Below are 17,310 nucleotides of genomic sequence, written 5' to 3'. Positions count from 1 at the left end.
CTACAAATCAGCTGAAATATACAATCATGTGAATAAAAACTCGGGCGCAGTTCACCACTCTGGTCTTTCTGCTAAATTTACATTGCATTTGATGTCTGCTGTCCTTCGTTCCTTATAAACTGCAATGTTAAACTCATTGCTAAAAACACTGGCTTTAAAAATCACCAATAAAATGAGCAAATCATTTAGATTGTGTGTCTAGTTCACTAAATAGTAAGGTGTCACCGTCCTACCAAATTATCATTTATTGGCCGGGATACAGAAAATCATAATAATACTAGAATTTATATTTATAATTATATTCTCTAAGTTTTCATGTGCAAAACAAATGTTTTAATTGTCTCTTGAACACCTATTTATTTATTTATTTTGAAAGTTTTATATAGCGCGAACAAGATCTTTGCAGATATCAGAGCGCTTTACAAAGCCGGGAATACCAACAAGCGAGTGAATTTAAACATAATAAGTGGGAGGGGTAGGTACGTGAGGGAGCAAATTAGTACAGCAAATCAATAATAAAATATAACAGTTAAAAGTGTGCATAGCTGGTCAGTAGCGTCAATAATACAGGTGAAATACATAGTCATAGAGTTCGAACATAATAATACAGGTCGGTGTAGAGTCTTTATAGATCCATGCTCATAGGTCAGGTGTATTTGTCCATAAAAATAGCTTTCACTTCTTTCTTAAAAAGTGTAGTGGAGGAGATGAGCCTAGTTTCAGGAGGGAGTGAGTTCCAGATCCTGGGTGCCATTCCTGAGAAAGAGCGTTTATAAGTTTTTTCCTTCCGGAATCTTCGAGGTTTTAGCAGAAGATTGTTTGTGCCTCTGGTGTTTCTAGAGCCGCCAGAGATTAACAGCTTCTGAGTGAGGTATCCGGGAGAGCTCAGGTGTAGAGCCTTGTGTGTCATGCAGGCGATTTTCAGATGTATTCTGGCTTCAAAAGGCAGCCAGTCTAGTGATTTCAGGTCAGGGGAGATATGAGAGTGCTTTTTTGATCCAGTGATGAGTCTCGCTGCAGCGTTTAGAGAGGCTCTTAGGGGTGCAGTAGTGGTTAACGGGAGACCGCAGAGGGCGGTGCTGCCGTATTCAATTCGCGGGATGACCAGTGCTTGTACTGCAGTTTGGAAGTCTTTGGCTGGTAGGAAGGGTTTAAGTTTCCTTAGGGTATTGATTTGGAAGTTCGCTCCCTTAGTAACCTTGCTGATATGGTGCTGCATGTTGAGATTGGAGTCAAGAGTTATGCCTAGGGATTTCGCTGAATCCACTAAGGTGGGTTGGACATTGAGTGCAGTTAGCTGTTTAAGCCAGGTTTGAGTGGTAGAGATCTTAGCTGGAGGTGAGATCAGCAGGAATTCTGTTTTCAGAGCATTGAGTTTGAGATGATTATCAGCAAGCCAGGATTGGGTGCTTCTGATCGTAGAGTTCAGGAGTACGATGTCATTGAGGGATTGTAATTTGAGATATAGTTGAGTGTCATCTGCGTACATGTGAAAAAGTACATTGGATGCTTGAAGCAAGGTGGTGAGAGGTTCCATAACTAAGTTGAACAATGTTGGTGAAAGGGAGGATCCTTGGGGGACACCTAACGAAACAGGTATTGGAGAGGACATCAGGTTGTTGCTCTTGAATTTCTGTGACCTGTTGTGTAGAAAGGAGGTGAACCACTTGAGAACAGTCCCGGAAAGACCCATTCTTGTGTTCAACAGATCGAGTAATTTCTCATGTTTAACAGTGTCGAACGCTGAAGAGAGATCAAGAAGGATGAGGAGGCAGGTATCCCCTTGATCTAGGATTTGAAGGGCGTCGTCGATTATGTGAGTCATAGCAGTTTCGGTGCTGTGACCTGCTCGGAAGCCTGATTGATGAAGGTTAAGGAGATCAAACAGATCAATGTGTTTAGTCAGTTGTAGTTGAGCGCATTTTTCCAATAATTTGGCGAGAGTGGGAATGTTGGTAATGGGACGGTAGTTGTTTAGGTCGGATGGGTCGGCAGTAGGTTTCTTTAGCAGAGGTGTGACTTGTCCAACTTTAAGGGAGTCAGGGATGGTTCCTTCTTGGAGTGAGCTGTTGATAATCTTAGTCCAGAGTGGAAGGAGTAGTGGGATGAAATCTTTGACAGCGTTAGCAGGGAGGGGATCCGTGAGGTGATTGGAAGGTTTCAGGGTACTGAGCAGTTTGCCTATTTCTTCTTCGGAGTAGGTTTCAAAGGTTGACCATGTAGCATTGTTTTTAGATCCGGTGGGTGTTATGCAGTTGAGTGTGGTGTGGAGTCTTGCTTCAGCGCGGAGATCACTCTTTATGTTGTCAGTTTTTTGGGTAAAGAAAGCGGCGAAGTCTTCAGAGGAGGGTGCTTCGTGCAATGTACTGAGAGGTTGGGGTTGTTCCTTGGTTTGTGTTCTGATTAACTCAAACAGTTTTCTTGGGCGGTTTTTTGCTTGGTCGAGCTGGAGGCTGAAGAAGTTTGCTTTTGAGCGCTTTATTTTCCTGAAGTAGGCGTTTCAGGTGCAGTGCAGAGGGAGCTGCCCTCCAGGTGCGCTCTGCCATTCGCATGGCTCGTCTATCTTCATTGAGACTCCCGTCGTACCATGGATTGGAGATTTTAGCGGAGACTCTTTTTAGCTGCATAGGAGCAGCCTCATTGATTATTGAGGTCATGGCGTTGAGATAGTGGTCAGTCAGGGATTGTACATCTGTAGCTCCCGTGGGCGGGAGTAAGATGTCGCGACTGTTCGGGGGTAGGGAGACTGGGTTGAGTTTTTTCAGGTCTCTTTTCCAGACTTTAGTTCTGGAGGGTACACCTATAGAGCACCTATAGAGAACAGGTTACAATGAAACGGTCCTCCAAATATATAAAAGCATTTGCCTGTGAAATACCGTAGCACTTTAAGAACAAAAATTGATTTTGTTCATCAAAAGGTTTGGTACTGTCCCAAACAAGCCACGGTTACCATTGGTTTAATAGGCTAGTCATTGTTAGAAACAATTTAAAATATGCAACCTCAGACCCATGTTATGTCCCTCACTTTCATAGAATGTACATATGAGGCGAATATATTTTTCCAAGTTTGGCTGAGTTTTAGTTGGCTTTAGATAGATTGTCATACACAATCTCACTTCCTTATGTATTTCTTAATTGCACCACTGCCTCAATATTTATTTGGCGCTTCAAGGATAACTTATGTCTTTAGTGAAACTATCTATACACAGAAGAAAGCTCAGAACCATTCACCGCCATCTAGAATTCAGAAAACCAATAAAGAGGTGGCTCAACGTCCTTTCAGTCTACAAATCACCATGGTTTATATGTGCAGCACGAAAATCTGTCTCTCGCACTCCATCCTGGAGATGCTTCTACATACTATGCCTGAAGCTCTTTTTCAGCCACAAGATAAGCCCAAAGCAAACCAGACACCGCTGACATCACAACCAACACCGCTACCAAATATACACAGCAAACGAAGTTGCTAATTACTCCACCAACCACAAATTGTTTTGGTGCCTTGTAAAGAGGTAGGAGAACGCCAGAGTAGTAGTAGTACAAAGAAATACAATATGTAAAAACACCAGTTTAGATAACTTTTTCTCTCTCATGGAAATATCTTACCAAGATGAGGTGGTAGTCAATTAGTCATGCCTCAATTACATTATCATAGTTTAAACTGGGATTTGGGACAATTACCCCTAGTGAGAAGCAAGTGCAGATGATTCAGCTAAGAGAATAATTGTAAAACAAGCATTGGCAAAGCTAGAAAATCCAGCTTACAACTGAAAGTACTACTGTACTGATAGGAACTCAAGTATTTAACCATTAACTAAGCACACTTAATTATTCAACCTTGCACACATGCAGTCATCCACCAACCTAACTACTCATTCACCCACTCACCAATCCACACAGCAATAGAGAGACCCTTAAAGTTACAGGATATTTGCTTCCCCACTGCTGGTGAAATTTGCACTCTGACATTTTACGTGCCATCACTGGAAATAGATACTATTGGCGAGATGGTGGGCAGTGTCCGAGAGAGATTCAGAGAAACCACTGAGGCCAAACCACACCAGAACAGCAAGAAGCTTTGTAAACATAACTAAATTGTTATATTTAATCTAGGTCTCTTTTCTCTCTATGGGATTTCCCCTGTGACTCACATGATGCCACCATTAGTATGCTTGGTGACATCATGGAATGTTGGGGGCTTAGCCTGTGTCTCTACAGGCAGTTGGCACCAGGCAGGCTGAGTGACAGGGAGGTCACTCCTGGTGGCGTTTCTCATACTTACATCTTAATGACTTGACCTGCAACCCAACCGGAATAAGAAACCTGATAATACACGTGGCTCAAGGACTTCTGTTTACAACATTTTTGGCGACGATTGGACAAACTTACAGCGTGCAGGAAACAGAAGATAATAAGGAACCTACGCACGGGAAGAGTCTGTGTATTTTAAAAACTTGAAGATTAATATTGAAACGACAGCAAAAAAGATAAAAGAGAGTCAAGTAGCGCCCTGGTAAGCCCCACCAGAGTCCTTTGTAATCCGGACGGCCTCCAAACCCAGGGTGTTGGAGTGTATGGTATTAATATTATGGCAAAGTTGGCGGAGTAAATGAATTCAGCAAGGTGTCAGTAATTAGCGCTCGTGTAGCGTTTTTGACTGGTGTTCAAGACTGTAATCGCATGTTAAGATCGAGCGTCTAGGGGAGAGTTTAATTTGAACAAGGCACCGTTAGTAGTACTTAGTGGCTATGTGAAGAGATGCGGAGAGTCCAGCATCCAGCCTAAGTAATCTGTTCCATAGTGCTTTTGTTTCAAAAGCTGCGCACATTTAATTTACGAGAACACGCGGTGAGCAAGTGATGAGTTTTATGTCGTTATTTATTGTTTACTGAAACGACTTTTATTTTAACTGCGCAATGCTTAACAGTCGTCTTTATTTTTAAAAGAAGTGTGCGAGGAACGCATGAATCCTACCTTCCGATCTCTGCCCTTTGTGACGTCGTGGGAGGTTAGCTATGCAGCATCCTCATGTTTTAAAGCAGCGGCGTGCTGAGAGCCACACGGTGCGACGTGGGATGCGTGCCACCATCTTCGCACCGACGTCGCATTACATTGGATTAATGCACGCAGTAGTTGTTTGGATTGTCACCTTGGAAACGATCCTTCGGGGGGAAGTACAAGGCTTTTGGGACATGATCGTAATGTTGCAGCAGAAGGAACTGGCAGACAGTAACCCTTAAAAAAGCCTTTTTTTGGTAGAGGTTGGACATTGGAGGCTGTTCGTTTTAGTCTGGCTCGTGCTTAAATATCGATTAGACATTACGAGGGATTTACTGAGAAGAGACACTTTCATCTTTACTGTTCCCTGGGATAATATTGCTACTGGCATGATGAGAACAGCGATTCCTACTTCTTTGGTAACCTCGGGTGAGAGACTGCTCACCGGAGCACGAGACTTTCTCTTGCATTATTTTTGCTGGTCATTGTAATGTTTGTCTCGTTGTCTGTGTGGGTTCAGTGGTGAATCAGTAGTTATTAGTGTCTTATTGCAGTTTATTTTGGGGTGGTGTGTGCCTTGTGCAATTTATTTTAGGGTGGTGAGCGGCGATGGTAGTGTGTTTTTGGGGGTGCTGAGAGCCACGTGCAGTTTGTTTTGGTGGTAATCTTGAAATTTGAGTTCACGGGGTGATACCCTGTTATATGCTTGGTTGTGAGATGGAAGCTACATGCTACAATTGTTTTAAGTTGACAGGGTGAGGTGTACCATATGATGCTCACGGGGTGATATGTGCCCTGTTGCGGAGCAAAGAGTCCTCCAATTTTTAGTTCACGGGGTGATGTGTGCCCTCTTACGGAGCAAAAAACTGTTCCTATTTTTGTGATTAGATGTGTGGTGACAGAGGTGTACTTTGTTTCATCTTTGGCTGTGGGATCATTAGTGTCTCACTATTAGTTCACGGGGTGATATGTGCCCTGTTACGGAGCAAAGACTGTTCCTATTTTTGTGATTAGATGTGTGGTGACAGAGGTGTGATTAGATGTGTGGTGACGGAGGTGTACTTTGTTTCATCTTTGGCTGTGGGATCATATGTGTCTCACTATTAGTTCACGGGGTGATATGTGCCCTGTTACGGAGCAAAGACTGTTCCTATTTTTGTGATTAGATGTGTGGTGACGGAGGTGTACTTTGTTTCATCTTTGGCTGTGGGATCACATGTGTCTCACTGTTGCGGAGCAAAGGGTGTTCCAATTTTCAGTTCACGGGGTGATGTGTGCCCTGTTACGGAGCAAAGAGTGTTCCTATTTTTGTTGATTAGATTTGTGGCGACGGAGCGGAAAATTCTCCAATTGATGTGTACCCTATTACATGGGGCATTATTTGTCATAAGATTCGGTTTGTTTGATTGTGTTTCCGTAGGGAAGGGGATGGGACTTGTTTCTAATTACCTGAGAATGTAATGTAGTGAGAATGTAATCTAAATGCTTTATCTTTAGAATGTATAGTGTACTTTTTTTAATCGATGTGTACACTGAAGTGAATGGTATTTATTCTAATTTCACTTTTTCTTATTTCCCTAAAGAAAGGAGATGTGTTATATTTAATCTATGTCTCTTTTCTCTCTATGGGATTTCCCCTGTGACTCACATGATGATAATAATAATCCACATTTGTAAAGCGCACAATCACCCGTAAGGGTCTCTAGGCGCTGGGGGCCGTCGGGAAGATTAAGCAAGCTATTGCCAAGAGTCACATGGTGCTGGGCTAACTTGCCGCCGGAGCCGGGGATCGAACCCTGATCCCCAGATTCCAGCGTCAGTCGCCCTGGCCGCGGCGCCACACCTCTCCCACCATGATGTCACCATTAGTATGCTTGGTGTGCTTGGTGACATCATGGAATGTTGGGGGCTTAGCCTGTGTCTCTACTGGCAGTTGGCACCAGGCAGGCTGAGTGACAGGGAGGTCACTCCTGGTGGGGTTTCTCATACTTACATCTTAATGACTTGACCTGCAACCCAACCGGAATAAAGTAACCTGATAATACACCTGGCTCAAGGACTTCTGTTTACAACAATATATACCCAAGAATCTCTGACCAGCTTTAAAGGACATTCCAAGTTCCTCGGGAATTAGAAACACCCATAATGTCACGTGATAGGGAGATTTTGCAAAACAAAAGTTTGAGTATCCCAAAAGTAACTCCAAAAAATTCCATTAACTCAAGTGACAATACCAAATGTTCTACCATCTTGCGTTCTCACACTTCATGCAATAAAAGTCTACCAGGTGTGTGAAAGTGCTTGTTTTACGGGACAGAAACAGCACCACACTGCAGCTATGACAAACGCTTTTAAGGGGGATATAAATATTTTGTGTGTGATACGAAAACAGTTTTGAGCAATGGGCCGCCGACCACATAGATTTCCCCATCAACCACAGACAAATGCTCATATAAGAGACACAACACAGTAGGGTGTAACGTGCATGGACACATTGACTTTTAGTAGCCATAACACCCTGAAAACATCAAACCATAGCCAAAAATAATGGTCTCCCAATAATTTATGGTAAAAACACAGATTTTTTTGTCAAAAGCAAGGGTCTCATCTTGTGTAGAAGAGGGCCCACTCCACTTGCAGAATAACCCTTATGTCTAAATAGGACAAATCACTTGCATTGAGATTACAGTAAAACTACAATCCTCAAGGTAGAATTCCTTAAGAGGCAGAAAAGACAGCCACTGGAATGTCTGGCAAAAGCTAATTAAACCTCCATTTATAATTCACGTTTAAAATAGATGTTTGTTTATTTGCTTCTTTTCAGACCATTGTGGATCCTAATTATTCAAAAAGATCAGTAAATCTTGTAACCTATTACATGTAAAAGGCAAATCTGCTCAATTGGTGACAGCAAGAATTTCAGGTACTTCTACCTGAGTTTTACATGGCAGTGTTAAATATAAATAAACCTGGTGTTTGCATAATTCAATTTAAATTAAAGCACTAATATTGATGTGCGCCATTACTTTAGTCAAGAAATAAATAAAATACCAGACCATCTAACATTCTAGCGTGGACAAAAGCTCCCTAATCACAACGCCCAAGTTCTGGCAGAACATTAAGTGGCTATATTAGCTAGATTCAACTGTATACATGACTTGCTGAGAGCCAATTCAAATTGAAGGAAGAGAGTAGTGAGCTTCAGGCAACTAAAGCAGCTACTTTTTATACTAGCTGGTTTCACCATATAAAGTCTGAAAGGAAATTTTTCACAAAGGGTCTTCCCATGATTAATAAATAAAGGAATGTATAAATCTATGGTTGCCGAGACTCCGTTATATGAGAGGCATCAATGCTCAAAGATCGTAACATCCTAATTTAGGCTGATATGACAAATTAGAATGCACTTTTAAACACGACATACACTGGTGGCTCAGAAATGCTTTATGATCATTTGCCTTTCACAGAAGCACAAACTATGTTCCAGTGGTGGTACACAACTGGAAAACAGGTCACTAGACAAAAGCAATATGTCACAGGAGTTTGTCCATCAGGCACGTGTCCTCTGCAGATTAATGGTATATGAGCCCAAGTAACCAGCCAATATGCGCTAGCAGTTTTGAAACGTGTATCTGGGGTTTAAAGAAATGACTATGGAACCCAAATGGGATTTAGTACTCGATTCGTTTTAAGTTATGGTCCCCTATTAGGACTTCAGATAAGTCATTTGTTTGCAGCAGGTTTCACAGCAAACATGCTGACTATTCACAACAGCAATGGTTGGGTATAGGAAGTTGTACAAATACACTACAGTATGCTGTTCTTGGATCTCAGACCCAAGTGCATGCAAACATACAAAGTTCACCATAAACACAGACAAATATCTCAATGTAGACTTGGAAAAAAACAGAACTCGAGAGTTTGTTATTAGCCACTCTCCCTACAAGCACCTTTTCAGGTAAAGTGCAACTAAATCTTCGAGTGATGTTGTAAAGGAAGCCCAACTGAGCGCAGGAGACCACACACCATGCCTTATTCTAACACATACAAAGATATCCCACTTCTATGAAGCTTTGCCATTTCAGACAGAGAAACAGCAAATAAAGAAAAATAAAGCGGTTAACTACTTGAGAGGCCGACTTCTTTAACAAGGAGGGGAGGGACAAGTATAAAGATGGAAACATAATAGATGATTTACTAATCATTAACGGCCACTCACAGTTCCACAACGGTCTACTAACAGCCACATGAAGGGGAACATACCAGACAGTAAGATAATCAAAGATTGTACACAGCATCTGTCAAAGCAGTGGATTATAATTTGGTGACTGTAAATAGCACTACTGGCGAGACTTGAGATGCATTCAATGCATTTTATTATGTACAATGGTAGTAGTAAAAGATCAGACTCCTGCTTACCTAAACAGATGAAGTCGTTTAACACAACAGCCAGTTAACAGGCTTTGAGGCACCAAACAGCACCAATGAGTACAAACTGCATACGATCATGAGCCATGTAAATAACAAACACTGAAACCTCTACTGGGCTCCTAAAAACAAATAAACACAATATATACACCAAAAAAGGTTACATTTAAAGCGAATCTGGACTAAAAAGCAGGCTACTTAAATTAAACTGGCTCTCCTTGCGCTCCACAGGAGACGCAAAGAAATGAATTAACCCAAAGAAATGGTGTAGCACCGCAACCTTCACTGATTCATTATTTTTCGATAGTCAGTCAATCCCTTCATGTAACGCCCCTCCATCATTCTTAAATGTGACTTCCTTACAGCAAATTACCAACAGAGAAAATCACTCTAGCCAAAAAGTCATGTTTGAATTCTGAAGCCTGCTATTCTAGCTGCATAAACAAACTGAGGGTTGTAATCAAATAGAAGAGATGCATGTAACGTTGGTCCCAAGTGAAGAATGTCAACATAAGAATCTGGCTAAAATGGTATTAATCAAATTAAAGTGGTCCATCCTCAAACCAGCAAAAAAGTGTAAAACTATGGACCAACATATAGAAGTATTTTTTATTTCACATCTTATTAGAAAAACCCTCACAAGGACAGGTCAGGTCAACTGTTTATACTATTAAGTACATTTCTACAGCCTGGCAAATAGACATGAAAGTACAACACTAAGAGGATCACTTACAAGTATGAACATCAATCATATTGTCTGATAAATTCAACAAGACTTACTCACACAACTGAAAAGAGCATGACACTCAGCACCAATGGGAAACGTTCACATTAAAGAATCCAAGATACTGCACCATTGTTTTAAGCCATGAACAGTTTTTTCTCGCGATAGGAGAGGAGTCCTTGTCAAACATACTATGCTCCTGTAAAACCCTGACGAAAGAGCATTAGGGGCTTGAAATATAAGTGTTAGTTTGGAGCCTTAAAAAACATGGGGGGCAGATTTATGAAGGCCTTGCGCCGCCGGTGCGTCATTTTTAACATGGGAAAAAGTGACGCACCGGCGGCGCAAGGCCTTCATAAATCTGCCCCATGGTTTTGGTCGATACTGTTGAAACTGGAATGGGACATGAAGTAGCGTTTAAAAATAGAAAACTGGACAAGTAACTTTAAGTAGTGCAATGAAACCTGCTAGAACTTGAACTATATTCTCCAAAGCTGAATTACAGCAGGTCCTGCACCTGCCGATTTTGTTTGCAGCATGGGATAATTAAGTCACCACTGAGAAATATACAAACATAACTGGGATGGTGCAATGAGCTAAAAAACGGTGTTGGATCTAGCCCTGATCTTTTGACTGGGTGAGAGTACTCTGCTTAATTCAGAGACTCTGTCCATCACCACCCCTTGTTGTAAATCATTTTGTCCACCCTAAGCGTGGAAGGGTATACTCAGATGTGAGTCCCTTGCTCATTGCACCATCAGGATTCAAGCAAGCCGGGCCGAAGACGCCTGAAATGGCAGAAACCGGTCCCCGGAAGCTTGTTTCCTTCCCAGTGTAAGAATTGGCTTTTGTAGTCTGGTCTGCCCTGTTCCCATGATGCACTGGGCCAGGGACAGACTAATTTGCATACAGCCAGGTTCTGAAACTGGGATGGTGCAATGAGCTAAAAAACGGTGTTGGATCTAGCCCTGATCTCTTGACTGGGTGAGAGTACTCTGCTTAATTCAGAGACTCTGTCCATCACCACCCCTTGTTGTAAATCATTTTGTCCACCCTAAGCGTGGAAGGGTATACTCAGATGTGAGTCCCTTGCTCATTGCACCATCAGGATTCAAGCAAGCCGGGCCGAAGACGCCTGAAATGGCAGAAACCGGTCCCCGGAAGCTTGTTTCCTTCCCAGTGTAAGAATTGGCTTTTGTAGTCTGGTCTGCCCTGTTCCCATGATGCACTGGGCCAGGGACAGACTAATTTGCATACAGCCAGGTTCTGAAACTGGGATGGTGCAATGAGCTAAAAAACGGTGTTGGATCTAGCCCTGATCTCTTGACTGGGTGAGAGTACTCTGCTTAATTCAGAGACTCTGTCCATCACCACCCCTTGTTGTAAATTAAAAAACATGGGGGGCAGATTTATGAAGGCCTTGCGCCGCCGGTGCGTCATTTTTAACATGGGAAAAAGTGACGCACCGGCGGCGCAAGGCCTTCATAAATCTGCCCCATGGTTTTGGTCGATACTGTTGAAACTGGAATGGGACATGAAGTAGCTTTTAAAAATAGAAAACTGGACAAGTAACTTTAAGTAGTGCAATGAAACCTGCTAGAACTTGAACTATATTCTCCAAAGCTGAATTACAGCAGGTCCTGCACCTACCGATTTTGTTTGCAGCATGGGATAATTAAGTCACCACTGAGAAATATACAAACATAACAATGTCATTCAACTGGCATCTATTCTTGCGTTAAACAGTGAAATATTTGGCATACAATTAGAAAAGGATCGCTCTTTGACCCCACAAACAATTGTGACCAAGCAAGAACTGAAAGCTTAAAACCACAATGCTTGGGAAAGTAAGGCCTTAATACCAGTCCAGCCATCGGACAACACAAATGAATAAATAGACTTGCCACATTGGATACAGTGTTGCACTCCACACGACCAACCCCTCAGCACAGGAGTGTTTGGAATAATCAATTTAACTACAAATCACACCCGAAAGATCAACTCACCGCCTAATTCTCAGTTACATTTAAAAAACACAAAACCACCTATGAGGACAAAGAGCATTGGCACCATTACGGTACCTCACTAGGACCTTGCCACTCCTAACCAGACCCAGTTAAATTTTTCTCTCTCAAGTACTTAACACCAATCAAACAAGCAAACACCCTTGCCTATTTAACTCAAGGGGAAATAGTGGAAGAGAAATTAATGGTGACCGCCACACTGCAAAACAAAAACGCAGATATTCAATAAAACACTTCAATAAACTCAAGCAAAAAATAAAGATAACATGGCCCAAACACAAAATTAATTGCTTTACCTTTTTAATGGATAAAGCATATGTCACAACAGGACGCTAGAAACAACTAATTTAAAGTGATTGGATGGCCAAACACTTTGGTTAGCTGTGCATGAAGTAGTCAAGCATTGCTGAACGCATCAGTGAAGGCATCCACACTACTGAAAAAAAAATAGTTTAAACCAGATAACATTGCTGCAGAACGAGAGCTAAACTTCATCAAGGCTTGATCTAACTACGTCCCACTTGTCAGATCGTGATGATGGACCAGCCAATTCGATGGCTGGTAAGCAAAACTCAGTATAACAAAGTGGATGTTTCCTGAGAATAAATGATCAAATAAAAATGACATATCTGAGGTGCTTTATTAACAGCCTCTGTTCGACACCGTATTGTTTCCGTGAGTTTAATGACTAAACACGTCCTTCCTTGCTGGATTAAAAATGTTTTTGAGTCGCAAGCACTTACATGAAAAGTTAGATTATGTTGTATTTCTCTTTCTCCCGGATGCTAAGCACGAGATCAATATTTAAGACGACCTGGCAGCTTAAGGCAACCTGCCAGCTTTTGCAAAATCACATGTTCTGTGGCCGCTAGCGAGTTCCTACAATAATACCCACTAAAAAACAGAACTAAGCGCAATCTTTAACACAATGCCAGCTACATTAAAAAGTAAATAACTTCCAAACAAGCAGTCGCTTAACAGAACAAAATGATATGCTTTTTAACAAACGTCTAGAAGACTTGTAAACGGTGAGGCCAAAAACTACACTATGTTCTCTGCCAGAGCAATGGTAGGAACGAGCGTGCAGAAATAAGAGAACGACAGCATCAACACCTCTACCAGGTCTAATTGGTAAAGTAGCGATATACCTTATTTTAAGACCGAAACACAAACGAGCGTCAACCCAGACACAACAGGTTACTTAAGAATCCATGCACAACTCAGAACCAACATGTTTAACTGTCATTTCATTTTATGCTCTTTAAACGCTTTTCTGTTGGGAAGCGGAAAGGTGGAAGAGTTCATGTTAAGCAATATACAATGAATGTACAAGTTTCAAGAAACCACTTCAATATGCAACGCTGGTGGTCTCCTATGGAATACGAGCGATACAAGTGTTCAGTGCTCACAGTACGCTCTCACTTTAAAACATTCTGACACTGTGTTGCCATGTACACCTTAGGTTTACCACTTAAAGTTTGAAAATACAAAAATGACAATGCTCCCTTTGCACGTATTCTTGGAATTGAAAATGGTAAGGAACTTTAGGAAGAAACCGCTGTTAAAATGAGAGCTTTGAGGTTCAAACGTTTCTTAAAGTATAAATAAAAAAAAGCTACACTTCCACAGCGTTGAAATTGGAACTCTGGTGTAACACATTCACTACATCATAAAATGACCCACCCATTTCAGAAATTCAAGCTTTCAAATGCAATAGCTTAATTAGCTTTTGTTCAAATCACTTCCTGAAACATTACACTTGGTTCACATTTTTATTCAGCAAATGGCTACCATGTTTAGGGAAAACTTTTTTGCATTCTCGTCATGCATGGTGTAGATTCCAGAATTCATAACTTATGTCAAATTTAATTATTTTTTTTACAGATTTGCCACGTACAATTCAAATAGGTCATCTCGAATTTCCAATTCAGGATTGAGCGAACTGTAAAAGAGGATTAGCTTTATATGTTTCAATTAACCGTCAGTCTTGGATTTAAAAAGTAAATTAACATAGTTACAGGCTTGCTCACAGAATTTTGAAAGACGCCCTTGGTATAAACGACAGACTGCAGTTTGATTTTAAGCAATATAGTTTCAAGTTTACTAGATGAACTAGACCCAGCAACACAGTTTTGATAAATGCAAAAGAAGCAATCTACAGCAAATGAAAATAAGAACCGGATATATAATGCTTACACTGAAAACGGTCCCATCAAATCAAACCATTATAAAGTTGGGCCCACAAAAATAATTAACAGATCTGCATAGCCGCTTATGAGAAAGCTATATGTTAACGTATGCATTTAAGTAATATTGAAGATTAGGAGCCCCTAAAATAAAGTAATACAGAATCTACTAGAACGAAAATCCAGTCCATTTTACAATGAAGGTTTTGATTCCATTATAATTTGTAGGCCTATGAGAAGAATACTTGCTGATCTGCATTTGTCGGTTTGTGTGCTATTTAACTTCAGTTTTATGATTTTCTTTACATTAGCACCTTCTAAAGCAAAGCAAAAGAAAAAAGATCCTGTTGATTTTTAAAATAATAAGTGGTTGATTCACTGGGTCGTCATAATCCTATGAAAACTGCTTTAACTTGGTTTGTTTACTCATCTCCCTGGAAGAGGCAACTTAACAGGTTTAAAATTGTTTCCTAGTAGTTATTAAGTTGTGTCACTGGAGGTTAACACAAGTCCTCACAGACGTCTTAATATTTAAAATTGATTCCTAAAAGTTATTATTAAGATTTGTAATTAGAGGTTAGCCATGTGAGTCCCTCATAAAGTCCATCCCCTGTTGTAGCACAAGAGGGCTGCACGTACCAATTCCTGTCCCGAATGCGGGTCAGGCCTAGCTTCTCTTGGATCTCATGTGGTTTCATGGCATCAGGCAGGTCCTGCTTGTTGGCGAAGATCAGAATAATGGCATCACGCATTTCCCGATCATTGATAATACGGTGTAGTTCCTGTCTGGCTTCGTCAATACGGTCACGATCTGCGCAGTCCACCACGAAGATCAGGCCCTGCGTGCCAGTGTAGTAGTGCCTCCACAGTGGTCGGATCTTGTCCTGTCCCCCCACATCCCAAACATTGAACTTTACATTCTTGTAGGTCACTGTCTCTACATTGAACCCTACTGTAGGGATGGTGGTGACCGACTGGCCCAGTTTCAATTTGTACAGGATTGTTGTCTTGCCCGCTGCGTCAAGTCCAAGCATCAATATTCGCATCTCCTTGTTTCCAAAAATTTTTGACAGCACCTTCCCCATTCTGGACAAAAAAGTGCATAAATATTGAAGAAAATCAGGGTTCCTGGATAAAACCTATGGGCGGGTGGTGTTGACCTATTGAGTGGCTTAGTTGTCACCACTAGATCAATGAAAGGGAGTTATCCAATATCAAATTCTAAGAGAAAGGTACGTCACAATTTGGGGATATCCGGGAATCAAGTGGATCAAGAAGGATCACAAGATGAAGGTACAAAGTAAGAAACGCGTCCTGGTAGCTTAGTTGTCTCCAGCCCGGACTCGGCAAGGGGCTCTTTCTCGTGTTGAAGGGAGTGGTTTCTTGATTGCCTGACAGTGGCTTAGCTGGCCTGCCCCTCTCCGGAGGTTGTCGGCCTCACTGTGACCCCCAACAATATTTCCATGCAATGACAGATGGGAGCGGCTGACCAGCAGCTCTCCACACTGCGGGCCGTCCTCAGGGTGCGGCGCTTCCGGCGACCGGCGTTCTGCTTTCTTCTGGTGTGTGGGAGCGCCAGCGCCCTACCTCCCGGCACGCTGCCTTCCCAGAGTGTGCCTCACACCTTGACGTGGGCCTCGGCCCGGTTTCGTTAGCCTCCACGGGAGTCAATCATCGTCTTCCCATCTTCCTCTGGTGCCTGCAAACGGGAGGGTCTCAATTAGTACACTGCAGCTTTAAGACACGCAGGGGCGCGCGCAACGGCGTTTCCGCCTGGAATCTTGGAGCGCGCGACGGGAGAGACAGCAGTAATGCGTACTTTTGCAAGTAATTAGAAAAAGTGCTAAGAACTACCTCACCTGGATCCAGAGGCGACGATCCCCCTTTTCACTGAGTCTCCAGTAGTCCTCTCTCCCGCACACTCCGGTCTCTATTCGGCCCCCGCCCCACTGCAGCCGGAAGAGGCGAAAGGGCGGAATCTCGGAATCTCTCACTTCCGCCTTTGGTGACAAATGCGCACGCGCAGCTGGTGAAGGGTCAGCCGTCAGTGGTGTGAGGAGGAGGGGCCGAGTCACAATTAAAGGAGAAGGGAGTTAACTGTGTGTAAGAGAAGCGCGACTTGCGTGTGTCTTTGAGCCGGAGGTTTTACGTCATCAGTGGAAGGGCTGGCCTACTGTAGGGCGCGCTCCCTGGGAGTGTCAGTTAATTTTTGAAGCGGTAGAGAAACCCGATGCGCGTGGCCTGGATGAAGATAGCAGTATTTCCGACGGGACGAATCGTTTGTATTGTGTATCTTTGCTGCCTCCTATTGGCAAACCTGTAAATTTCTACAAATATTAAGGCGACAGCGTGTTGCAATCTACATCTTCCAGGCAATGAGATTTATATTTACATTTATGTTTCAGTTGTAGGCGGCTCTCACAACAGTATCAATATGTCATGTCATTTGTTGTGATTCATTTCGGATACAACTTTGTCACTAAAAAATAATCAATAATGAAACTGATAAAATGTAAAGTAAGGATAAAAGAAAGTTTCTTAATCACCAACAGTGCTAGTATAGGTAAAAAGTTACTCCGTGATCCCATAATTAGGGGTTAATATGTAGCAACAAGAAGGTCGGGTTTACGAATGGGTCATGAAAACAGTAGGACAGTCAACTTGCTAGAGTAACAGAGGGAGTATTACTGTGCCTTCTGCAAAGCACATCATTGCACATATTGACAACAGATTATGTAGCTAGATTGCTTTTGACACAGTTATTTATTCTATTTTATTTGATGTGTTTTTATATAGCGCAGACTTTACCCGAAGGTGTCAGAGCGCTTCACAATAGGAACAGTACTGATACATGAGGATAAGATTACAAGTGAACAAATTATAAAACCAAACGTTAAGTTACATGAGGCAAAAGTGACAATTGTGAGCAAACAAATTACAAGAGGTAGCA

At 42.0% G+C, this 17,310-nt stretch overlaps 1 protein-coding gene across 1 annotated transcript; it reads right to left on the bottom strand.

Moving 5' to 3' along the window:
• Nucleotides 1–14,780: 14,780 nt before the first annotated feature.
• ARF6 (ARF GTPase 6) lies at nucleotides 14,781–15,591 on the bottom strand. The gene has a single exon (XM_078659712.1). The coding sequence runs from the start codon at nucleotides 15,443–15,445 to the stop codon at nucleotides 14,918–14,920; it is 528 nt and encodes a 175-aa protein (XP_078515838.1). The 5' UTR covers nucleotides 15,446–15,591; the 3' UTR covers nucleotides 14,781–14,917.
• Nucleotides 15,592–17,310: the final 1,719 nt, after the last annotated feature.

The sequence above is a fragment of the Lissotriton helveticus genome, chromosome 9 (genome assembly GCF_964261635.1).
Source record: "Lissotriton helveticus chromosome 9, aLisHel1.1, whole genome shotgun sequence".
Taxonomy (NCBI): domain Eukaryota; kingdom Metazoa; phylum Chordata; class Amphibia; order Caudata; family Salamandridae; genus Lissotriton; species Lissotriton helveticus.
The sequence above is the reverse complement of the archived record's forward strand: the minus strand, read 5'-3'. Positions and strand labels throughout refer to the sequence as shown.

What these genes read in the sequence shown, in the direction of transcription:
- ARF6 (XM_078659712.1), bottom strand. Translation starts at nt 15,445, where the DNA reads ATGGGGAAGGTGCTGTCAAAAATTTTTGGAAACAAGGAGATGCGAATA.